This window comes from Ursus maritimus, unplaced genomic scaffold, assembly GCF_017311325.1.
Source record: "Ursus maritimus isolate PB19 unplaced genomic scaffold, ASM1731132v1 scaffold_9, whole genome shotgun sequence".
Lineage (NCBI taxonomy): Eukaryota > Metazoa > Chordata > Mammalia > Carnivora > Ursidae > Ursus > Ursus maritimus.
The window spans coordinates 28,992,635-29,018,249 of NW_024427107.1; the positions used below are offsets into that span (position 1 = coordinate 28,992,635).

The following is a 25,615-nucleotide window of genomic DNA, read 5'->3' on the forward strand; positions in this document are numbered from 1 at the left end:
TGGGACCTCCCATGCGCCCATATCCTGTTTCTTCGCTCACGAACCCATCTCCCGGACGTGCTAAAGCATACAACCTCTGAAAGTGCGCTCGGAATGCATGTTGGTTTGCTGACCTCACGTGTCTCTCTGCACAGATGGGGACGTGGACGCTGTGCTCCGCTGTCCACAGCAAGCCTGCGGGGGGAGTCCCAGTTCTCTACCTTTTCTGAAACCGGTTCCGGGGTGGAGTTTTGAGGGAAGGCCCGATGACCCGCTAACCTGGCAAGGAGGCTGTCAGACCAGCAGCGCCGAGCAGAGCCAGGCCGCCGTCTGCACTGCTCCCCTGAAAAAAGCATCATCGAGGCTTACCCGGAGGGCCGCGCGCGCCCGTGCTCGACGGAGCGGCGGCCGGCGGAGGAGGAGCCGCGGCGCCTCCCGGGGAAGGGCTTCTTCGAGAGCCCAGGCGACTCCTGGGTGCCCCCCCCACATGGCGGCGGGGTGTCCTGGACTCAGCTGGGGGCTGAAGTCTGCTGGTGATCTCTTGGCGGGCGGACGCCGTCGGGGGCCCTTCAGGCTAACAGCGCCGTGGCGGTTCGTGCGGGCCATTCTTGCAAACGCGAGGAACAGACGAAGGAGACCGAGGAGGAGACCCGGGGTGCCGCGCTTCCCGGCAGCACGTCCCGAGGTGCACTGCTCCGAGAAGTCAGCCGGGAAACAGGGGAAATACTATTCACAATGAAAGCAGGGATTGTTCTCTGTACAAACGCTACTGAATAACGTGTAGCTTTTTTTTTAATACGTCAAAAAAAATCTCAGGAATGGCATTATTCAGAAAACTTATCAAAATATGCCTCCTCTCTAGGTAAAACGGGCTTTGTTGGTTTAGTTGCTATGAAGTCCACAGTTTTCAGACCTAGACATACAGGGGGGAAAAAAAAGCTGACTTTTCTTTTCAAGGAAAAAAAAAAGTAGAGCTGCCCGACGCTGGATTCTCAGCAAGAGCAGGGAGGGTGGTGACCTTATTTTTATTTTTTATCCTTTTTTTGCTGTCATTCCACCAAGTTTCCTGGAAGTGCTTTTCCTGGGCTTCAAGTGTATTCTGTTGGGAAGAAAAAGCGCTTTTCCAGAACCTGCGGCGGAAGGCGAGGGCAGCGGGGCGGCGCCGGCGCGGTGGCCCCGGGGGTCAGTCAGTGAACCTCTGGCACGCCTTCTTCCAGCGGCACGCGGTGCACCACAGGTCCCGGTTCTCCATGCCGTACACCTTGCGGCACTTCTTGCCCTCTCCCCGGGGCTTCCTGCAAGACAGGCAAGGAGCAGTTAGGCAGAGGGCGGAAGTCAGGGCGTGTTCTCTGGAGGGCTTGAGATCCCTTGGAAGAGCAAGAGAACAGTGTTAAGAAACCTAGTAGGGGTTCTTGCTCGGTGCGGACTTGAGCACCTGCTGGACGGTGCAGCGGCCGCCACGCTCAGCTGTTACTGTTGGCTACTATAACTCTCCAGCTTCTACTCGTCCATTTGGGGGCATGCCCTCTTCATCAAATTGAATTCAACAAGTAAATACAAAAAATACCAGTAGAGAGCTTTATTCTTTTAAGTTTTAAGTATGGGCTTTCAGGTGCTCTCTTGCTTCTCAAATTTCTGGCACTCTGGTTAAGGGAAATCTGAGGGGTTTCTCCTTGATCTGTATTAACAACTGTATCTTAAAGTTCTTTTAATACAGAGGTTAAGGCCATATGGCTTTAAATAGACCCACTAATCACCAGTATCTATTCTGCAAGAAAACTTACGGGAAACTATTGCCACCGCCCCTCTCAACAATAACTCTTCATTAATAACTGATGGGTGGGGAAAACCATGGCAACAAAAGAAAGGGTGTTTTGTCAGTTTCAGGGAAACTGTACGGAAGATCATATCTGATGCTTTCTCTATTCCTTGCTGCTCCTCTGTTTTTCAGTGAATTCCCTTGAGATGAGGAGGGTGGAGTCAAGCAGTCATACCTCAGGCTGACCGTCCCTCTAGGTGGCGAGGACAAGACTGTGTGAGTGTGCTGTCTCTGCTCTCCTGTGCCCACCGGATGATTATGTGTTGGTGACACCTGGCGAGGACATGAAAGACAAAGTTGATGGGGCAGGTTTTCCTCACCGTGCATTTATTAAACTTTGCCCCATGGACAGTGGTCAACATCAGACATGGAGTTGAAGTGCTTCCTTCACAGAGACGCATGTTAACACGGAGAGGGGTGATGCTCGTGGCAGAATTTAAATGCCTTCCCAAACAGAAAAGACTTGGCAACAATGAATACTTTTTTTTTTAAAGATTTTATTTTATTTATTTGACAAAGAGAGAGCCAGTGAGAGAGGGAACACAAGCAGGGGGAGTGGGAGAGGAAGAAGCAGGCTTCCTGCCAGTAGAGCAGGGAGCCCTATGCGGGGCTCGATCCCAGGAACCCGAGATCACCCCCTGAGCTGAAGGTAGACGCTTAACGACTGAGCCACCCAGGCACCCCAACAATGAATACTTTAAAAATCTTCATGACTGGGGCGCCTGGGTGGCACAGCAGTTAAGCGTCTGCCTTCAGCTCAGGGCGTGATCCCGGCGTTATGGGATCGAGCCCCACATCAGGCTCCTCCGCTATGAGCCTGCTTCTTCCTCTCCACTCCCCCTGCTTGTGTTCCCTCTCTCGCCGGCTGTCTCTATCTCTGTCAAATAAATAAATTAAATCTTTAAAAAAAAAACTTCATGACTTCACATGTGTATTCCAAGTTGCCCATAGTAACATATTATCACTTGAATAATATTTCAAACCTTAAAGTATAGTTTCACCTATTCTAAGCCTCATGAGCTACCTTTTAAAAAAGACAAATCCCTAGAGAGGTTAAGAGAGTTATTTAAAATTATATAGCCAGTCAATGGCAATGACACAACATGGACCTCGGCCCTCTGTTGGCTTTACGAGATCATTCACAGCCCCTAAATAAATATCTTCTTGCATAAGACATCCACACAGCAGACTGTGGGGTCCAAATGGGAATAAATGTTAGAAGCAGAGTCTAAGCAAGTCAAGAACAAATGTCATTCCTGAAATACTTACTGGGCATTCTCTACGTGACACGTTTACTGATGATGGCTTTAATTGTCACAACTCCCCCACGTGATAAGTACTATTCTTGTTCCCACTTTATAGATGAGGAAACCAAGGCATAGGGAGGTTAAATAGCTTGGCCAAGGTCATGGAACTTGTGATGGCAGGGCCAGCGCTGTATTGAGCTCTACCTGATGCCAGAGCATGTGTCTGACCTGGTACACCTCTGCCTCTCAGGCATAATAACAGGAGGGCCCCTGGCTTTTGATTCCTCTTACACTTCTTACTGGACCCTTTGCATCTTCTGCTCTCATAACACTAAATATCTTCCCAGCACCTGGGATTCTCAACAAGTACAAAAAACAAGTTTTTGTAAGAAAAGACAAATGATATTTCAAGTAAATACACAGCATTGCCATATGTGGAAGAGCAGATATTTAATGAATTTAGACAATTATCTAGAAGCCAACGTGGCCATGGAAGTACCATGACCAATGAACAGTCATGGGAACGTTCCTAAGGCATACTTAGATTACTGAATTTCTCTAGTACGGGTACTAGCACTTTATATTTTCTTTCAATTCAAAGGAATATACATCAGCGTTATCTTCTTAGATGTTGATTTAAGAAATTAAACAGGTAAGTAAAAACCTAACATTTTAAACTGTTGTTGCCCTGATTCTGAATTATTCTGTACCATTGGTCTTTACTTTTTTGCTAAAGCTGGGTAAGAGCAAGGGTCAGAAGAGGTAAGTTAACATACATATTTTTTTTTTAAAAATTAAAGCTTTGGGGTTCAGTATATGCATTTGATGTGGATAGATATGTAGGTCTTTCCAGGAGCAGAATCTCCATCCCCTCTCCTCCTTTTTTTTTTTTTTTTAAGATTTTATTTATTTATTTGACAGAGAGAGGCAGCCAGTGAGAGAGGGAACACAAGCAGGGGGAGTGGGAGAGGAAGAAGCAGGCTCCCAGTGGAGGAGCCCGATGTGGGGCTTGATCCCAGGACTCCGGGATCACGTCCTGAGCTGAAGGCAGACGGTTAACAACTGAGCCACCCAGGCGCCCCCATCCCGTCCCATCCTACACCTACCCTGCATCCCACCCTTGACCAGGGTGCATTACAGCAAACCAGAGGGAGGGAATGCTTCAGGTGTTCACAGCCACTGTGGTGATCTAGAATGCACTTATATGGATTGTTTTAAGTGGTTGAGACAATTAAAAAAATCTAAAAATTATTACAGAATTCATAGAATCCCAAGAATACTGTCTTATTTAGTGAGAGAACTAGGAGAGTTTAGTTGACATGACAGTGACCCAACTTCCATCAGCTGGTTGATAATGTGAAAGGTTCTAAATTGTGCAAAAGTGCCACACCCATTTTATGTGAAGTGATATGAGATGACAGGGTGCTCTTCATTCAACAAATATTAATGAAGTTCTTTCTATGCACCAGACACCCTTCTAGAATGTGGGTACATAGCTGTGAACAATGCCAAGTCTCTGCCCTCATGGAGCATATATTCTACTGGGGAGACAGGCCATAAATACAAACAAGCAAGATCATTTTAGTGAGAACTGCCTGAAGAAAATAAAATAGGTCGATAGGCAAGGCCTCATTAAGAGAGAGGACATTTACTTATTTAGGGCAGTGAGAGAAGGCCCCCCGAGGGGTTGCCTTTTATCTTTCATGCACTCTGGAGAAAGGGGGATCAATGACAGAGGCTCCTAGGTGCAGAGTGCCAATGGGGCCAGAAGACAAGGGGTGGAGGCTGGGAGTAGATGGACAGGAAGTGGTAGAGGTCATGCCTCCTGGCTGTGATTGAAGAGTTCGAATTGAATGTTGCTCTAAGTTCTGGGGAAGCCACTGGAGAATTTTAGAAAGCGAGACATTTGATTAATGCCTTAAAAAGATCCCTTTTCGGGGCGCCTGGGTGGCTTAGTCGTTGAGCGTCTGCCTTCGGCTCAGGGCGTGATCCCGGCGTTCTGGGATCGAGCCCCACATTGGGCTCCTCCTCTGGGAGCCTGCTTCTTCCAAAAAAAAAAAAAAAAAAAAAAAAAAAAAAAACCCAACTCTTTTGTTGCTTCAAGAATGAATTGGAGACAGTCTGGAGAGGAGCCCTGCAGTCTAGTTACGAGGCTTTTGCACTATTTGCGGGGCATCGGTGGTAAGAAGGGGCTGGATTCAGGGCAGAATCATGCAGAGTCTGGGACCCGCTGAAGGATGGGAAAAAACGAAGACAAATCTTTAGAACAATCAGGGGTGAATCAAGAGGAGCCAAGGGTGAATCCTAGCTTCTGGCCCAAGCAGCTGGAGGGAGGGTGGTGCCACTTGCGGAAATGGGAAAACTGGTGATGTGGCTGGTTTGAGGACGGAGTGAGGACCAGGCTTTTGAAAATTCCAAAAAAACACCGTTTAAGGACTATGGAGGAATAACCCCTGACTACAGTCTTTATTCCTGCTAATGGCTCTCTTAACTGGGGAGTTCAGGGCCTGCGTGTTTAGTCCTATCCGGCAGCAGCCCCTCCCACTCCACCCCAGACCTGGGTTTTATGGGGCGCAACACAGCAGAAGCCAGGACCCGCTTCACACATTGGCTGTGGCTCGGTTCCGTGTGAGGACCAACAGGACCTAACTTGTGAGCTTTCCTCGAGACTTTATAGCAAGCCAATCATGGCTTAAAGCTTTTTATTCTAGCGGGGGCGGAGGGTGGGGAAGGGAGGGGGTAGCTGGCGTAGGAACGGACATTTATTTAGTGCTCTCAAATGCGAGAGGCCGGCTCCTAGTTTATGTATCATTTCTTTTAACCCTCACAAAACCCCTGCCAGTGCAGTGCTGTTATCTGCGTTTTGTAGATAAGATCATTTAGACGTCGAGCCGGGAGGTGGCCGACAGAGCATCCTGGCGTTCTGAGTAGCGGGGGTAGTGATTTACCGAGGGCTTGTTAGACCAAGTGCCTTTGAGCGCTGTCTGCTTTCATCTTCACGGCGACCCTAGGATAAGTAGTGTTGCCATCCTGTCCCCGTCCTCGGTAAGGGAGTGGAGACGTTCAGTCCGTTGCCGGCCCGTTAAGTGGTGGGGCCCATACTCGAACACAGGCTGTCTGTAGCAGCCCACCTTGGAACTAGTTCTGAAGGACGTCAAGGCGCTGCTCTTTGCCTCCTCCACCCTGCCACGGAGCTGATGGCAATAAGGTGCGCTCTAAAATAAATCCCTGCGCCGCAGGATGTGGGCTCTCTCTCCCAGGGGTCTCCACATTTCAATCTTCATTTTTAAAAAAATCTTTATTAGTTTTATATCTTAACTGTTTCTAAGTTTATTTGGGGGCCTGTTTTATAAAGTATATAACATACTCGGAGAGTACTATATTTTTCCTAAATAAAAAAAATAAACAAATAATAATTTTTAAAGATTTTATTCATTCATTTGACAGAGAGAGTGAGAGAGCACAAGTAGGGGGAGCAGGAGGAGGAGAGGGAGAAGCAGGCTCCCCTCCGAGCAGGGCGCCTGGAGCAGGGCACCGGATGTGGGACTCCATCCGAGGACTCTGGGATCATGACCTGAGCTGCAGGAAAAGACTTAACCATCTGAGCCACCCAGGCACCCCAATAATAATCTTTTCTAAAAGTATAATCTCCATTTTATTTTTTCCAGAGAACAGTTTTTCTTCAGTCCTTAAGGACTCAGCTCTTTACAGGGGCTTTGGTGGAGGTCATGGGGCAGCCCCCACAGGTCTAAACCGGGGTGGGGGTGTTGGGTCCTTCCGGGCTTCATGAGAGCGATTCCTGGCTCACACAGTGATGGAGTTTCACACGCAGCTTGGGGAGCACACAGGCCTCTGTACGCCTCTCACTTTCTGCCGATTAGGTGTGACCTCAAAAGAGTTTAAAGAACTTTAGTCTGCAAAAATCATGGCTCATTTCTCCCCCATGTTGGGTAGATATGGGTTATATCAGTCAATCCCAAATAGGGAGAATACGCTTCTGGCCCCTGTATTACAGCAATGAGACACATCAGAGGCTGCAAGACTAGTGAGTGCATGTTCCATAATGTCAGCCAGAGCCAGGCACTGCGCTCAACAGTACAACTCCATGGGGGTGGTTTACAGTTGAGGGCGTTGCTCAAGAGAGGTAATGTGACTGGCAAGAGGTCACAGTTTGTAAATGCCAGAGGGAGGATTTGCATCTGAGCCTCACACAGAGCCATCATAAGAATGTTGTGTCCATCTGTAGATATGTTGGGGAAATTTTGCGATTTTCTATCTCTCAAGTGGAAAAAACCAGATCCTTGTCTTGGTTGTAACATATTATAACATACTATTCTGAATCCTTCCTCACGGTGTTAAAAAAAAAAAAACAAAAAACCCAGCTAAATGTCTGATAATTAGGCACTACTATTTTAGGTTTGGAGACCCTCGCCCCAGCATGACACCCTCCAGGCCCTTGGATCACAGGTTGATTCGTTCTTGGTTGTGTGGGCTTGTTATAGACTGCATGTTTGTGTCCCCCCCAGTTCATATATTGAAGCTCTCATCCTTAGTGTGGTTATATTTGGATATGGGGCCTTTAAGGAAGTAATTAAGGATAAATGATGCCAAAAGGCTGGGACCCTGATCCAATAGGATTAGTGTCCTTATAAGAAGAGATACCCAAGGGCTGTCTCTTCACCCCACCCCCACCCCTTCCCTTGCCTCCACCAACAGAAAAGGCCATAAAGGACACAGTGAGAAGGTGGCCCTCTACAAGCCACCATCTACAGTTCACCAGGAACTGAACTAGCTACCACCTTGATCTGGGACTTCCAGCCTCCAGAATGGTGAGAAAATACATTTTGGTGGTTTAACGTGATCCAGTCTATGGTATTATGGTATGGCAGTATTGAGCAGACTCATATGGGGTCAAGAACTCTCAGCTTTCTGTCATGAAAAGACAGAGAAAAGAATGTAGATAATTAGAAGAAAAGGTGTGGCCATTCGGGAAAAAGAGCTCAAAGAACACTGTAATTAATGAGGGTTTTCTCCCTACCCTTATGTCTACAGCCTTTGGCTAGAAAAGACTGCACCTCCAGTTACATCTGGAGTTATGCAGAACAGCCTTCTCCAGTCCACACCTCTGGGAAGATGTCTTACCCAGGGAACTTATTAAAGCCTGATGTTCAGGAAATCTTGTGTAGGCAAATGAATAAATAAAATCCTGCAAACCTTGGGATTTCTCAGAAGGAGATTATTTCTATTCTCTAGGAAGCATATAAAAGCATCCCCTTCTCAATACCAGGTCTCCAAGATGTGGGGAAAAAAAGCAAACCTTAAACGGGGCTGACAAGCTCGGGATATTTGTTTTGGAGTACAAAGAGAAACGTGTTCTTTAAAGAACATTTTATAAAATGGAATCTGCTTTGTTCTTCCATTTGGATACAGCTGAGGCCATCACTAATACTAATTCATTATAATTTAAAATGTTTAGAGCTTCTGTCTGAAAACCCTATTACACTAATTTAGAAGGTAGGCACTCATATGCTCTTAGATTCCACCTGGCTCCCCGTCTCCTAGCAGTGGGGACAGCATTCCTGGAGAACTCAGGGACAGTCACTGGCACCCAGTCCATGGACGCGTACCAGTCCTATGCTTCTGTGGTGTGGCATTGTAAGATCCAGCCCCCACTAGAAGGAGGCAAACAGTAACCCCTGATAGACATTATAGCAACATAAAGAACATTTTTCATAGTGAGCCTTCTCTCTAGGGTAAAACAAAGCCTGGGAAAATAGCATCTCCTCCCCTTCTCTTTAGTTTGAAATAGGAATGGCTGCTAAAAGAGTCTAAAGTGTTGGTTGAAACATGACACAACCAGATAGATTGAGAATTCCAGGGTGAAAGATTACATTAGAAGCGGAAGTAGGATTTCAGTGGGATACCTAGTTAACCCAGCCACTCTGTCCACTTTCTGTCAAAGCTCTGGTCTGGACTGTCCCTGGTAACCAATGAAATTAGGGACTTCGAACAACCTAGGGCATTGAGGTGAGGGTAGAGATACACACAGTGTCCGCAGCAGAGAAGAGTGTTAAAATCTTGCTGCTGGAGGGGCGCCTGGGTGGCTCAGTCGTTAAGTGTCTGGCTTCAGCTCGGGGTGTGATCCCGGAGTTCTGGGATCGAGCCCCACATCAGGCTCCTCCCCTGGAAGCCTGCTTCTTCCTCTCCCACTCCCCCTGCTTGTGTTCCCTCTCTCGCTGGCTGTCTCTCTCTCTGTCAAATGAATAAATAAAATCTTTAAAAACAAAACCTTGCTGCTGGAAAACAAACCACAGAAGGTATCCTGGCTGGCATCTTACTGGGTAAAACAGTTAGGAACTTCAGAGGACACGTAGCTAGTCGTACACCGCTCAGTGATTTCTCTGCACTTCAGAAGGAGATGATTTAGTGAATAAAGCAAAGGGAAAGAAATTCCATTTTGGTGCGTCACAGAGGTCATCTGAAAAGGAGTCTGAACTGGGCTGTTCCAGCCACACGCTACGCTTGTTTGCACCCCAGCTGAGCAAGACGGTGTATGCTCTTGAACATGCTCGAATCAAAGACAGGAATTACTAGGATTCAGAATAGTGGGTCTCTAGAACGCTGTAATTGTAGCTGCCTTTCTAGGTTAGAGGGGTGGCCTCAAATATGATAATGAGAGCCACTCCAGGTCTTTTATGTCTACCCAAATAAATAAATAAATGAAAGTCCCCCAAAGGACTGATGGTTAACCTCGCACACCCTCCTCAGTTGATCATTGTTCTTGCCAGAAAGCAAAACTGTTACCTACGTGCTGTCTTCTAATGTCTACTAACAAGATCCCTCCTTGCATTCTCGCTCTTTCCAGGTGGCCAGCCGTTACTATTATTTGATGAAGCAGGTGACTTTCATAATTACTCCAGATCCTCGATTATTTAAAAATCAAATTCCAGGAGTATTTTCTGGAAGCTACAAATTCCCAAATCGCTGCCAGCGGGATGCTTTTTTATTGTTGGCTATTCTCCTAGGGGATTGAATAAATATTCATCGTCAGAGCACCGCATAATTGATTGAGCCCCTTTCATTTTTATCAGCACTGTAGGAGGCCTTAGTATTTTCTGGAAACCTCTGGAAGTTGCCAGGGGTTGACAATAAGAAGCTTTTGTGAGGTCCTTGTGGAGAAGGGTGGAGAGGAGAAAATAAGGTTAGTGTCTGTTATCATAAGCCACTCTGTGGACCTTATCAGGAGTTATAAACCACTGTGGGCATCAACAGTATGTAGGTCTGTGGATATTCTGTGATAAGCTACAAAAGACCCAATATATTTTTAAATGAATGGTTAGGAATCAAGTTAATTCATGGCAATGTATCAGACAGCAATCATTTACTATGTCAAATCAATTCTTATATACCACTTAAACCTGATTGCATAGTTCAGCACCCTTATTTTCTGAGTACCTATCAGCTTTGGAAGAAAAAAAAATGATTTCAATTTATGTGTTTTTTTTAACCTTTCAAAATGACATACCCACAAACAATAATTTCAAAGCATAAATTTTATAAAGTTACTCAAAATGATAAATATCATTTATGTACAGGGTCTTTTTCTCTTATGTTCAGCGTCTGAGTTCAGCTATTAACTCTATAAAGCCTTTTGGAAACACAGAAATACACCACCGACACAGAAAATCTTGACACATTTCTAACAAGTTGTTTATCAGCGGCTGCAACTCTCCTAGTTTTCTCAAATGCCAGTCATAGCGACTTTTTCCACAGACAAGCTGGACTGGGCTGGGCTGGACCGTGAGGTACGTGCTGGGAGCTTACAAGTATCACTCAGGAATAGAGTACTTCTGGCATTCTGAGTTTTGTCTTTTTCTTGCATGTTTTTATAATTTGTTCTCTAAATTTATGTTCAGCATTAACCAGATTCTGGCTTTTTGTTTTTCTACTTACTGGAATGCCCGTGAAGGTAACCGGAGGCGACTGCCAAGAAATGCTGAAGCTGCTGCCGTTGGGGGTGAACTTGGCCGATCCTGGAATGGTCACGGGGGGCGTGGCCTGTTCCACAGAAAACAGAGAACGTTGTTATGAAACACCATTTCTCCTCGTAGTCCTAAGCTATCGTTGCCTAAGTAGGGCCCTGAAAGTGGTTTCAGCTGGTTTAATAACTTAGCCCATCCAACAGGAGGAGATTAAACATAGTCCAAGAGAATAGCTAGAAATAAACTTTTTATGCATCTCAGCAAGCTATCTATGGAATAAAAGCAGAAGGTTTTTGATGGTTTCTGAAAAGAAATTTTATTATACATAAATATACCTATTTTAGGACATACTTGTGTGTAAAACACAATGCTTCACTACCAAATTGGGAAAGAAACAATCATACAGGGATGACAGGTGGGTAAATTGGTACAACATTTGGGGAGGGCAATTTGGCAATATGTATCAAAATTCTTAGTATTTTGTATATTAGCTATAGTACTTCCAGAATTCATTGTAAGGAAATGGATACGAGGATGTTCATTGCAGAACTATGTATTAGGTACAAAAAACTGGAAATGCAAATGTCCAATAATAGGGAAGAGGGTAAATAAATCATGATATATCCACAGAGCCTGATGTTCTTAAAGAATACTCATTGGCATGGGAAAATGTTCATGATATATTAAGTGGCAAAAACAAAGCACAAGAAAAACAGTACTACAATAAATTCCCTTTAAAAAAAAAGAGTATACATACATAGAACAAAGTCTTGAGGACATGCAAAAAATATTAACCGAGGGGCTTCTTCTTGTTGGGATTAGGGGATGAATTTTCTTCATTTGCTTGTGTTTTTAACATTTTTGATGCTGAACATTTATAATGTCTATAAATAGAACAATCCCAATATTATGAATACATGGCTTGGGAAGGACATTTTAGGTCACCTACTGCGTGTTCCAACTCTCGTACAGATGAACAACACAGCTGAAATTGGTTCACACCCATGATTTCGAACCAGTGTTTCTAAACGCAACACTGACAAACAAGAACAAAGAAATTAATTATTCTTTTTGACCAACATAACAAGAGTCAGGAATGAAATTTATCTCATCAACTAATTTAATAATTAGCTCTATTGCATGGCTCTTGAGCGTAAGTCCACTCAATCAGTGGCTGGATGCTTCTTCCACAGGTTTCTACATCTAATTATAGATATAGCTGCTAGTGACAGTGTTTTTATAACTGGCATCACCAGAAAATATTGTGGCAATACACAGCAAGAGCCATAAGCTTTTCATGTTATATCCTCTGACTCAATAATTACTCTTCTGGGAATTCAAAGGGGAAAAAAAAGCTCCCGGCACAGAGGTGTTCGTAGTAGAGTTAGTAATGATAGTGGAAAAAACTGGAGAGACTAAAGAGTAGATACCTAACAATAAGATTTAAACACTTTGGTGCTTCGGTGTAACCAGAAACTATTCAGTTATGTGAAATGTGTTTATAAAACCAGGTTGGGAGAACACAGTTACAAATATGGACAGGAGATTTTTTTTTAAAAAGTTGCACAGAGTAGTTGAGAATTTTGGAAAAAAATGTTTTCTTAAAATTTGAATGTTTTGAAATATCATTAAAACAAATCAACATTTAAAAGAGTTAATAATTGTTGGGGGGACAAAGGAGCTTTGCAGGGTTTGTCTGTAAGGTCTTATCAGACTTTCCAGTGAAGCGGACCCCCCCCCAGAGGGTCCGTTACAGGACAGACAGCAGGTCTGGGGCAGTGCCAAGAATTTACATTTCTAACAAGTTCCCCGGTGATGCTGAGCTGTTGGTCTGGGGAAGACTGATACTCGCTGCTCTGAGCTGTGAGCGTTAGTTACCAGTTCAGAAGGCAGGGCATGAAACCCCCGATTTGGGGCGCAGGGTGATTATGTCATTGTGTCAAAGATTTTCAGTGCTCACATTTTCATTTATTTTACTTCTTATTTAACAGATAAGGGTGCCAAGCACCCTCCTGAGATTTTTACAATATGAAGGATTTTAATCCCATGACAACCTCTACGGGATTGGATCTTCAGTCAATATCAGGGAATCCAGGAGCCCAGAGGTCCTATCTGTGTGAGATCTGGGCTTTAAAAGGAGAAAAAGGAAAACGAACTCAGCTAACAGGCTACTCGTGTGCTGCTGTTTTTCCACCGGGTTACCCTTTCCTCGCACGGCAGAATGCTGCTGCTTTTGTCAGGGGTCAAAGTGACTACTCTCATGGTCCTTCGCCAGTCACCTGGTAAGCATGGTCGGTGTGCACGAGGTAGAGCGTGGTGGGAGCTGAGCGGCTCAAGGGTGTCATCAGTTTAGTCTCAGTTTTGGCACAAGCAGTCTCTGTTCGGCTTGAATCTGGGATGGGGAAAGTAGGAGGTGAAGCCAGGGACTGAGACGGTGACACTGGGGCCAGGCTGCTCAGTCCATCTGCCACTGAGTCTGTGTTGAGCTTGATCTCAGTGTAGTAAAAGTCCTCTTCTCCATCACTGTAGTCGGAGTCCCCAACACGCCTAGGGCAAAAGAGGGCAAAACGATTACACGAACGCAGTGCGCTTTCTTGCCCCGAAATCTTGCACTCGCCATTCCCTCTGTCTGGAAATGCTTTTCCTCCATCTCATCTGTCTGGGAAACTCTGACTTATCCTGCAACACTCAACTCAGCTGTCCACATCCAGCGAAGCCTTCCTTGACCTCTTAAAACGATTTATCCAATGAATCAATGATTCAACAATTTATTGAGAATCTATGATGTCCAGGCACTTTTTAGGGTCTCCTGATACCATGGTGAACAAAGCACAGACCATGACCTGATGGAACTTACATTCTAGTGGGGGGGACAGATAAGAAACCCATATAGAAATGCATATTTCATATATCAGGTAGTGATAAATCCCAGAGAGAGAAATTAAGCAGATTTAGTGTCCTTTACCAGGGTAATTGATGAAGGGAAGGCATTTATTTTAAAGAGAGTGTTCCTAGGAAGTCTTTCTGAAGAGGTGACATTTGAGCAGGGGCTTGAGTGATGTGAGGGAAAAACCCGCACCAGGATGCGTGGGAAGCTCACGCCGTGAAGAACAGCACGCAGCTCTGGGGTGGGCAGGGTCGGTGTTTTCCACGAAGGGCAGAGAGGCCCGTGGCTGGTGCCCAGGGCCCCAGGTGGAGTGAACAGAGACAGAGGCAAGATGGCGCAGGGCTCTGTAGTCCACAGAATGGCCCTGCATGTTATTCTCAGTGTGATGGAAGCCAGGGGGCTTGTGAGGAGACATCTGAGGTACCTGTTAGAAGGATCACTGTCGCTAGTGTCTGGAGAAGAGAGGACAGAGGGCAAGAGTCAGAGTGGGAGGCCGGCAAGGAGGCTGTTGTCATTGATCACCCAGATGTCTGGGCGAGGGGGGCTGGTGAGGGAAGTGACCAGAAGTCAAATTTGGGATGTATTGTGAAGGTTAGGAGTCACGATATAACTCCTCCCTGCTAGACCCTCCGTGCTCCCTTTGAAGTGTATTCATTCTATTTAATTCACTTTACTTAATTATTTGGCACATTTCTGTAATTTTTTTAAAATCCTCGTCACAAGACTGTGATTCTCTAGGCTGTCTTGTTCGTTCTGTGTCACTCCACACATATCAATGTGCCTGGCACACAGTAGGTGCCTATTAAATGTTGAACGCATGGAGCTGAGGTCCTTGTAGCACAGTGATTATGAGCATCCATCCCGGAGTCAGATTTCCCGGGTTCAAATCTGACACCCTTCAGCTGTGTGTGTGACTGTGGCAGCCTCTGTGGCCCAGTGCCGCGGGCTCGTCACTGACAGAATGGGGATAATCACAGCACCTGCTTATTGTGAGGATTAAGCAAATAAATACACGGGGTGTAGAAGCGTGCCTCACACATTGTAAGCACTAAGTGTTCACTGAATTAAAATAAAGTTGAAGTTAGAAGACCTCAATTTTTACTATCACCCAGAGAAATATCTTCTTGGTGCCTTCAAAGTTCTCCCTGAGACATGGGCAATTGTACTTCTCCACAGAAAGTTTTGAGTAAAATTTAAAAACTGTCCATCACTTTATTTAAAAAAAATTTTTTTAACTTTAGTCAAATGACTTTCTTTTATTTTGTTCCTAAGATTTTATTTATTTATTTGAGGGAGAGAGAGTTATTTGAGAGAGAGAGAGAGAGAGAGAACACGAGAAGGGCGGCAGAGGGAGAAGCAGACTCTCTGCTGGGCAGGGAGCCCGACGTGGGACTTGATCCCAGGACCCTGGGATCATGACCTGAGCCAAAGGCCGATGTTTAACCGACTGAGCTACCCAGGGGCCGCTGTCTATCACCTTAGGAAAGATTTATTCGATTTGTTAATTTCTAGAGAAGGGGTGCACGTCTAGCAACCTGGTTTTATAGGACAGCGTCTGTACATCTCCTTCCATGGGGTATCCCCAAATTTCATGACCATATCCAGCAGTAGCAGATCACTCACTTGGAATAAGACACCCCCCCCCCCCGCCACTTCCAAGCCCTATATAGAACCTAACATAAAAATCTCCCCCTCTCCTCGGCCTTTCTGTCTGGTCAAATCCGCGACTTCTCCCAGCCTTGTCCCATTTCCCCTGAGAGCTCTCAGGCCCAGGCGTCTGGGGAGGTGTCTCTGGACTGTACCAGGTCTGGCAGGGCTTGGCTTTCTGACAAGCATACCATTAAAGACCCCAGAGAGTGGGCCCAAGAATGTGCGCCTGTTCTATTCCTGTCCCCACTTCCTTTCCAGTAAAGGGCAGGGCGAGTTGCTACCGGCCGCTGAGTGCTACTAATAGACACACAGGCCTAGGGGAAATTGTGTGTCCCGCACGGGGATAAATCAGGATCAGCCCCCGCTGTACAAGAGCGGGGTGATAGTTAAGAGAAAAAGGGCGTATTTTGTATACTCTTGCTGGGCACTGCACCCATATCAGATGCGATATATATTTTTGGGGGAGGCTTTGGTATGCTCCCCTTCTCTCCCCACCAGCCAACATTCATTACAAATGTTCCATCATCCTACATCGCATAACTGAGCACATGGATTAAAGCAAAGGCTATTTCCCTCTCCCAGTCCGGCAGAGAGCTCAGGCCTCAGGCTTCATACACACGCGGACTGGCCTCGGAGTTCTGCTAACCCAGGCCCAGCCCTGGGCAGTAGCTGGCAGGGCTGTGAATCTTAATTCACCGAGGCAATTTTAGGAGCACAGTGTAAAAAGGGAATCCTAGGGAAGCAAATAGTAGTGGCTGCATTTTGAATTTCACCCACCATGAGAGCAGCCCGGGAGCTCAGAAAAATCGTGAGATGCCACTTACGGTCTATAAATACATACATGCGGCGTGTGCGTCGAGGTACCGAATAGCATTCAGCTTTCTGGGCAGATGGACTTTAAAACAAACACCCTCGCTCCCGATTATAGCTTCGGGAAGTTTTTTTTTCTAAACCTTTAAATAACTCTGAGCTAGTTACATTATGAGTCGTCCTGACCGTGAGGTTTAGGGGGACCCTGCAGGATTTCCTTCCCTGGAGGCCTCAGGAGCAGGCGCGAGGCCGTTCTGCCCTGCAGTGTTTCGGTGCGGTATTTCTTGGAGGGTGAAGGTAGACAGCCCCTCTGGGGAGGGGAGCAGAAGCCCGGTCTTGCTGCACCGCACCCGCGGCGCTCCGGAACCTTCTGTGTGCTGTACTCTGGAAGGGTCTGGCTGTGTCCCCAAACCTCAGCACTACGGGTAGGTGGGCTAGATCCTGCTGCTCGGCACAGTCCTTGAAGGAGCCCACCTGCACAGACCAGCAGAGTCACCTTAGAACCCATTTTTATTTTCTTCTTATACCACTTTTTTATGGATGATGCATTTCCTAAATTTGTCCCTTGCTGGGCAGGGGGACTGTAGTGTTTATTTCTCAACACTCATCTTGTTGAAAGGACTCCTTTGTCCAAGCATTTGGGGACTTGGTCATGTGTTTGGATTTGCCTTATACACACTGGTTATGACGGACGGCCTCCCAAGGTCCTTCTAAGTCTGGGCAGGAAAGACCGAGAGACTAAAGGACAAGACTGCTGAGCCTCCACTGCCTCTCTGGTGTGACCCCTAATCACTGCTACTGGAAACTCTGTGTTCTCTTTCCTTCGAAAGGTTTCTATGTAGCACAAGGAAAAGCATAGAGTGTACAAATGAAGGCTCATTTGAGCAACAGAAAATGATGGAGCCAAGTCATCAGCTATCGTAAGAGTAGAAACCACAGTGCTGATTGGCACAGGCCCTAAGGCCTTTGTAGACTATAAATGCTTTTGAGGCTCAAAGTCATGAATACTCCCCATTGGGGGAAAAAAACGCACATTTAATTTGACAGACAATTTCAGGGGGTCCAAGGACCCTACCCTAGTGTTCTGCATTTTATAAGTCACTCTCACATATGTTTTATTTTTGACCTTTACACGTGACCCTGCTGGGCTGATATTACTATTAGCCTCATTTTCAGAGAGTACCGAGGCTCACAGCAGTGACTTGCCTAAGGTCACTTAGTAAGTAAATTGGGGAGGCTTTGCAAGGGTAAATCCACATTCTTTCCACTGTGCCATATCGGCCTGTGTGATCTGATGGCCATCTCTGCAGGGATTAGGAAGACCAAGCAAGCCCAGTCTCTATTCCTGCATTCGGACTTTGTGTGTATGTAATTTCTGAGTGCAGCTCTAGATTGAGCTCACGGAGGCCTCACCAAGCCCTGCAGGGAGCGTTGCCTTACCCCAGATGAATGGTCCGTATGTGTTTCTGGATCCCTGCCGCAGTGCTCAGCACCTTCCCGCAGTTCTTCCAGAGGCATTTGAACATCACCTTCATAGAATTCTGTAACAGGAGAAAGTTACATGAAAATGAAAACTAACCCATCAATATTTTCTGTCATCCCAACACATTTTCTCCCTCTTCATTAGAAAAGGAACAACTTGGGCACCTGGCTGGCTCCTTCGGTTGAAGTGTCTGACTTGATTTTGGCTCAGGTCATGATCTCATGGTTGTGGCATCGAGCCACAAGTTGGACTGGGTGCTCAGAGGGGACTCTGCTTCACATTCTCTTCCACTCCTTCTCCCTCTGCCCCTCCATCCTGCACTCTCTCTCTTCCTCCAAAATAAATAAATAAATCTTTTTTTTTAAACATTTTATTTATTTATTTATTTGACAGAGAGACAGCGAGAGAGGAAACACAAGCAAGGGGAGTGGGAGAGGGAGAAGCAGGCTTCCTGCCGCGGAGGGAGCCCAATTCGGGGCTCGATCGCAGGACCCTGGGATCATGACCTGACCTAAAGGCAGATGCTTAAGCACTGAGCCACCCAGGCACCCCAATAAATAAATCTTAAAAAAAAAAAGGTAACAACTTCCTATCACCTTTTTTTTTTTTTAAATGTCATGATTTGGGTTTTTATCTTTAAAATTTTTTTCAACATTCTATTTATTTATTTGAGAGAAGGAGAGAGAGCGAGCAGGAGCAGGGGTGGGGGAGGAGCAGAGGGAGAGAGAGAAGCAGACTCTCTGCTGAGCAGGGAGCCCAATGTGGGGCTTGATCCCAGGACCCTGGGATCATGACTTGAGCCAAAGGTAGATGTTTAACCCACTGAGCCCCCCAGGTGCCCCCAACTTCCCATCATCTTGACTATAACTCAGCATACCATTCCAGAGAACTGCCCTCTCCCCCCAGCTGGTGAGGATCTTGGTGACCTCGGGCATTTTTCTGCATCCTTCATGGATACTGTTGCCCAGATATTTAGTTCACTCTCATTAAGGTGGTCACAGTGTCGTTTAGGCGTTACTGATGTATCTAACATCAGTTGAACACTTATCATATGCCAAGTGCTGTTGCAAAAGCTTATCTCATTTAATCCCAGAGATAGATACTATCATTGCCACCATTTATAGATTCGTAGAGAGTTTCAGTAAATTGTGTGCAGTGAATAAACCAGCTTCTAGCAAAGCTGGGAATGCAGGGAGTTGGGCGCCAGGAACTGCCCTTTCCACCAGGACACAAGGCCACCTTCTTTTCAAGGGTCTCAGTGTCTTCCCCAAATAGTCCAGCACAGTGATTGAGAGCACTGATTTTGGACTTACTTCCTCCAGTCCTTCGTTCCCTTACTTATTAAGTAGGAACAATAACAGTACCCGTCCCAGAGGGTTATTATGGGATTAAATGAGGTCAGGAAAGTGAATCCTTTAGCACAACACCAACAGGACTAATTATTCAACCAATGGTAGTTGTTATGGTATTATTATGATTATACTTCCTGAAATGAATTTGACAGGAGATTAGTTTTCTCCAGAGAGGGCCCTTGTCCTTGGGGTGCCAGCGCTTTGCTGATTATTCCCACAGGCCGGGTGACAGTCACATCTGTGTGCTCACCGAGCCCTGTTTCCTTTTCATCCTGAGCCCACAGCTAGACCTCATTTCCCAGCCTCCCTTGCAGTCAGGTGGGGACATGTGACTGACTTCAGACTAGTGGAATGTGGGCAGAAGTGACAGATATTCCTTCTAAGACTTGTCCCTCAACTACTTGGCAGCGCCATTCCATCCCAGGCTGCTGACTAAATGCCGAGGATGCTCAAGGACTCAGGGGACCTGCTTGATCAGGGGTTCTTAATCTTCTGTTTGCTATGCACCCTTTTGGCAGTTTCACATTAAACCTATGGAAAGTAATATTTTTTAACATTTAAAATAAAACACATAGAAATACAAAGAAGAGCAAGTGTATTGAAATACAGTTATCAAAATATTAAGAATATTTTGTGATATGCTTGGTACTCTGTATTCTTTAATTAACATATTGAACATACTGAATAAGAAGGTCTTGTTCATTAATATAACTAATAACTACCATAATTTCAAAGTTGTGTTAAGCCTAAATGATATTTCATGGTATCTGCTAAAATTATAATGTGATACGAAAATATCTATGCTATCTACTGGTAGTAAAGTCACAGGTGGTTTGATGCTATCAATCATAACCACAGGAGATGCTGAATTGATAAGGAGGTTAATGACGATGAAAATATACTTTTCTCCCACTCCAAGTTCACAGACTCTCTGAATTCTGTCCACCCTTTTGGGGACCTGTGGACTCCAGGTTTAAGAATCCCTGCCTTACGAGGAAGGGGCCCAGGTCCCTGGAGGACTGTGTGGAGCAGAGATACTCCCTTCACCACTCCCACTGACCTGACTGGATTGTGACATATGAAATAAATAAGCCTTTATGGTGTTAAGCTTAACACTGAGGTTTGGAAATAGGCTGTTCCAACAGTAACCCTACCCTTACCAATAAACAGTCGCGGTGACACCTTCCCTGAACTGAGGGGCTTAGTGGAGCTTTGTTTACAAGTCCAGTAGGATTTCTGCCATCAAGCCCTTGTGGGGTTCACCAGTATATGCCCTGTTCTGTGGGACAATCATTTACACATTTAGAAGATGACTCATTCAGGTATTACTGATGGGATTAGTATCCTGATCCAGCCCCCTCCCCCCCAAGATTTTTGTGCATTTCTCAATTGAAAAGACACTTGGAAACTTCCAGAACGGAGCAGTGTTTCTGTGTGTTGGGGAACGGCCACTTTCAGCATGGCGAGTGGTGGAAACCTTACAGCAGCACACGGCTGCGGTCAGCTAGGGCGGACCAGCGACAGCCGGAGGAGCCCCCCTGCCTGTGGGCTCCGTGAGCCCGGTAGCCCGCAGGGTCCCAGAGGCTCTGCCTGGGAGGCTGGCCTTCCTGACGCCGCAAGGGGGCCACCCCGGCCTCGGCGCCAGGGCGTCTGCAGCAGCTGGGGGGCGCTCGGCCCGGCAGCCGGCCGTTCAGAGCCCCGTACAGGAGCCGCGGCTGCACGGAGCTGGAGCCGAGCCGGGTGTGAAGAGAGCCCAGAAGCGAGCACAGACTTCGGAGACTTTCAAGTACACAGTCCTGAAGAGTCTGTGTTTGTTCTAAGGGGGCAGTTCTCAAATCTCAGGCTCCCTGACCTCCTTGGGCTACTGATCTCAACACGCGCGCTGTCGGATGAAAAAAGGGGGAGAGTTGAGATCCTTCCCCTCGGCCCGAAGGGTTCACAGGAAGGAACTCCGCTTGGTATTTTGTATTCAAAGCACAGCCTGACTTAACAATATTAATGAGCACACCCTCACACGATGAGTGCTTTTTACCCATTTTTCAAACAATGAAGCTAAACTATTAAAAAAAATCTCTTCCACTTAAGGGAATTAATGACTCAAACTGCAATGACATGTACCCGAGAGTCCAAATGTCTGTCTGGAAATAAAGTCATGATAGATGAAAACACTTTTTGATTCATTCCAAACCTTTTTGCTGATAGTATTCTTCAATTAATTAAACTAAACAGCTATTTAGCAAGGAACAGTCCAGGTGCCAGGGATAGAGGGAAAAAACCCCCAGCTGCTCTCCAGGAACTTACATGCTAGTGGGGCAGAGACAGAAATGCTAATACATGGTGACTGCCGCAGCTGTGGGAAGGTCACTGGAGGGGGGTGCGGAGGTCAGGGAAGACCTCCAGAAGGTGACTTCTGAGCTGGGACCTAAAGGTTGGAGCAGCAGGTAGCCATGCTAAGAGCAGGCATTTTCCAGGGGAAAGAGGAAGAAGAGCTTGGCAGATTGGAGGGCCAGAAAGAAGAGTGAGTTTCGAAGGTACTGAGAGAGAGAGAGAATGATCTGAGATAAGGCAGACAGGCAGGGAGGAGCAGATCCTGAGGGTCTCGGAGGTGAAAGGAAGGAATTTGGACTTGATTCTAAAATAAAAGAGAAGCTATTGAAAGGGTTTAAGCAGGAGAGTAATACTGTATGATTATATGAGTTAGTTTTGTTTTTTTTAAAGATTTTATTTATTCCACAGAGATAGAGACAGCCAGCAAGAGAGGGAACACAAGCAGGGGAAGTGGGAGAGGAAGATGCAGGCTCCCAGCGGAGGAGCCCGATGTGGGACTCGATCCCGGAACGCCGGGATCACGCCCTGAGCCGCCTGAGCCGAAGGCAGACGCTTTAACGACTGCGCTACCCAGGCGCCCCTAGTTTTTTTTTTTTTTTAAATATCACTCTCTGGGGCGCCTGGGTGGTGCAGTCGTTCAGCGTCTGCCTTCAGCTCAGGGCGTTATCCCTGCGTTCTGGGATGGAGCCACACATCAGGCTTCTTTGCTAGGAGCCTGCTTCTTCCTCTCCCACTCCCCCTGCTTGTGTTCCCTCTCTCGCTGGCTGTCTCTCTCTGTCAAATAAATAAATAAAATCTTTAAAAAAAGTATCACTCTGTTTTGGGGAGAGAGTAACAAGTTTGCTGGTGGTATGCTACTGCAGGTCAGAGAAGATGGAAGAAGGCTGGGCGGTGAGCACGGAGGAAAGCAGACACATCCAACAGGCAGATCCAACAGTACTTGCTTTGGGTTGAAAACGAGGAATGTTACAAGGGATGGTATTGAAGATGACTTCCATAGCTAGGCAGATTGTGATTCTGTTTTGAATATGTTAACTTAGAGACACCTATTATAGATCAGGAAGGGGTGGCAAGTAGGGCACTGGACATATGAGCCTGGAACTTAGGGAAAGGCAGGGTGAGAGATAGACATTTGGAGTCAGGAGCTGAAGGATTGCTGAAAACTTAGGTCTGGATGAGANNNTGTAGGGAAAAATGCAACTAGAGATGAGTAGAAGGCCCAGGACTCTGCAGCATCCGATATTTCCTATTGGAGAGAGCAGGAGCAGTCAGAGAGAGAGAGAGAGAGAGCAGGAACAGTCAGAGAGAGAGAGAGCAGGAGCAGTCAGTGAGCGAGAGAGCAGAAACAGAGCAGGAGCAGAGAGAGAGAGTGCAGGAACAGTCAAAGAGAGAGCAGGAGAAGTCAGAGAGAGAGAGAGAGAGTGCAGGAACAGTCAAAGAGAGAGAGGAGAAGTCAGAGAGAGAGAGAGAGAGCAGGAGCAGTCAGAGAGAGAGAGCAGTTAGAGAGAGCAGGAGCAGTCAGAGAGAGAGAGAGCAGTTAGAGAGAGCAGGAGCAGTCAGAAAGAGAGAGCAGGAACAGTCAGAGAGCAGGAGCAGTGACAGAGAGAGAGAGAGAGCAGGAGCAGTCAGAGAGAGGGGGAGACAGCAGGAGCAGAGAGAGAGAGCAGGAGCAGTCAGAGAGCAGGAACAGTGACAGAGAGAGAGTGAGAGAGAGCAGGAGCAGTCAGAGGGAGAGAGAGGAAATCAAGAAAGTGTGACATTACAGCACAGGTAGAAGAAAGCGCTCAAGAAGGAAGATGAGGCCAACGGCGTTGAACGAGGACTGGGAAGAGTCCCATAGAGGCCATACGTGGTGGCTGTCGGTGGCCCAGAGAAGAGCATGTTTCACAGAGTAGTGGGGAAGGAAGTCAGACTGCCGTGGGTTGGAGAGTAAATGCCACCGTTTTCAAGAAAGGTGGCGAGTAGTAAAGGGAGAGTTTGCAAAGACGAGTGATACTAAAGTGAGTTTTCACACTGATGGGAACAGTTGCAAAGGAAGAAGAGCCGGACAGTGTAGTAGAGATGGGGGGCATGAGGGGGACACCACAGGGTGAGGCCCTGCAGAAGAAAGATGATTCAGCATCAGCGCTCCAGCCTGGGTGGGAGGGTTGCCCTGGGTGGCTCAGGGCATTTCGGTCCTGGAAGAAGAGAAAACCAAGGGATGGACATAGATTCAGTTAGTTTGCTGATTAAAAAGAAAAAAAAGTATGCCTGTCTGAATGCTTCTAATTTTTCAGTGAGGTAGGAAGTGAGGGCAAAGCGAAGGGCAGAGTGGGGAGCTGTGTGGGAGCTTTGAGGAGAGCAGAGAAGGCTGAAAGTGTTGCCTGAGAGACTGGGAAAGGACCAGGAGATGCATATGATACTATTTTCATATTCATGGGGGGAAACCAGAACCCCAAAAGTTAGAAGACTTATCCAGTGTCATTTGATGGCTCCTACCAATGAGACAGTTAATATAATAGTATTTCACAACACACAGAGCCAAATTCCTTCCACATCTTAGGAATTTTTTAAAGGTTCCAATTGCTGATAGTTTTAGGAAATGGCTATCACAATGGTATTCTTGTGCCATAACAAGTATTATTTATAAGATTGCTGTTCCTAGTCCTTGCAGGAATATGTCAAACATCTGTTTTTTTAAGTTGATAAGCAGTAAAGCTCGGTACTGATTACAGAAAAATAAATATCATTGGTATAACTCCTTTCCTTAGGTAGGAGGAAAGAGCTGACACAGGGCTATCAAACCCAGAATCCACAGTGAAGCCGACCGATACCCTCTCTAAGTCCCCTGGAATGAGGACAACTACCAACTGCAATTGTTTGAACATCATCTCCTCAGTCACACCCTCACTTTTTTTGGCCCCTGCTAACGGCTCCACGGAAATCTGTCGCCCAAAGAAAAGTAGGTAATGAATATGAAAAGTGATCAACTTTGCTTCCTCCTTGCTTTTTTCTTTTGTTAGGTTTCCAAGAGACATGCCGGGGATGGGCCAAATAGTTTCGAACATGGGAAACTCTCTGAGAGTAGAAACCATGACTTCTTGCCCAACAGTCTACTCCAGTGCCTAACATAACTTAGCAATTAGAATTTGTTGTGTTGAATCTTAGGAAAGTTGTGTTTTGGGGTCCACAGCAATGAGCCATATTTGAGATATCTTAATTTACTGAAGTATTTTGGAATGTACTTAGTAAACAATCAATCTTCAAAGAATGTTTGTCAAAAGATTGTTGTTCTGTGGAATTCAAGATTTCCTAGTATGACTACCACTTGATTATCTGACCTGGCTGTAAATTAACTTCTCAGTGTAGGCCCATGGCAGGTGTGGTGAACACTGAATTATAGACGGTTTTCTCTTCACTCCATGTAGTACTTTTTCCTTCCAGCCTTGCACACCCTGCACGGGTACGTACCTGAGGAAGGTCTAAGTTTACCAGAAGAAAGTGGAAAATGTGCAGCAGGAAAAATGATTGTCTAATTTATAATGATTTGGGTCATTAGCATAAGCGACTGGAAGACCTTTATGCAGTATTACACTCCAGATGTATAGAGAAAGTTCCNCTGATTTGCAAGGTGGTTGCTAAATGCGGACTCAGAAACATAATTACATAAGATGGGGAGACCTTTAACTGTGCTTGGGGACCGGGAACTCCCAAACTCCTTCACAGAGGGAAAGCTCGGCTTTCTCTCCTCTACCTCTTCTTTTTTGGCATTTCCTTTGAATAACGTCTTTCATTTATTATCCCATTTTATCCCAAACTGCCAGAGCTCTGCCCTTATAATTTACCCATGCACAGATATTTGCTATCTCTAAATTTAAGAGCAATACAGATTAAGCTTTGGAAAATGCTTATCATTTTGACCTAATCCAACTTTTAGGGATCTACCCCAAGAAAATCATTTGACATGCCTGCAAAGACATGTGTACACAGATGCTCATTGCACTGATTCTTAGATAGCGAGAAATCAGAAATCATCTCAAGGTTACTGAGGTAATTATGGGCAGATTGGTTCAATTAATTCCATATAACTGAATATTAA

At 45.9% G+C, this 25,615-nt stretch overlaps 1 protein-coding gene across 1 annotated transcript in view; it reads right to left on the bottom strand.

Moving 5' to 3' along the window:
- Positions 1-532: 532 nt before the first annotated feature.
- ZNF704 (zinc finger protein 704) overlaps positions 533-25,615 on the bottom strand; it is a 230,964-nt gene continuing 205,881 nt past the window's right edge. The window contains exons 5-9 of the mRNA XM_040626004.1: positions 17,815-17,915; positions 13,307-13,574; positions 10,999-11,103; positions 1,974-2,071; positions 533-1,274 (exon numbers count right to left, since the gene is read on the bottom strand). Coding sequence (XP_040481938.1) covers positions 1,163-1,274; positions 1,974-2,071; positions 10,999-11,103; positions 13,307-13,574; positions 17,815-17,915 — 684 coding nt within the window. The 3' untranslated portion in view covers positions 533-1,162. The remainder of the gene's footprint in view (positions 1,275-1,973; positions 2,072-10,998; positions 11,104-13,306; positions 13,575-17,814; positions 17,916-25,615) is intronic.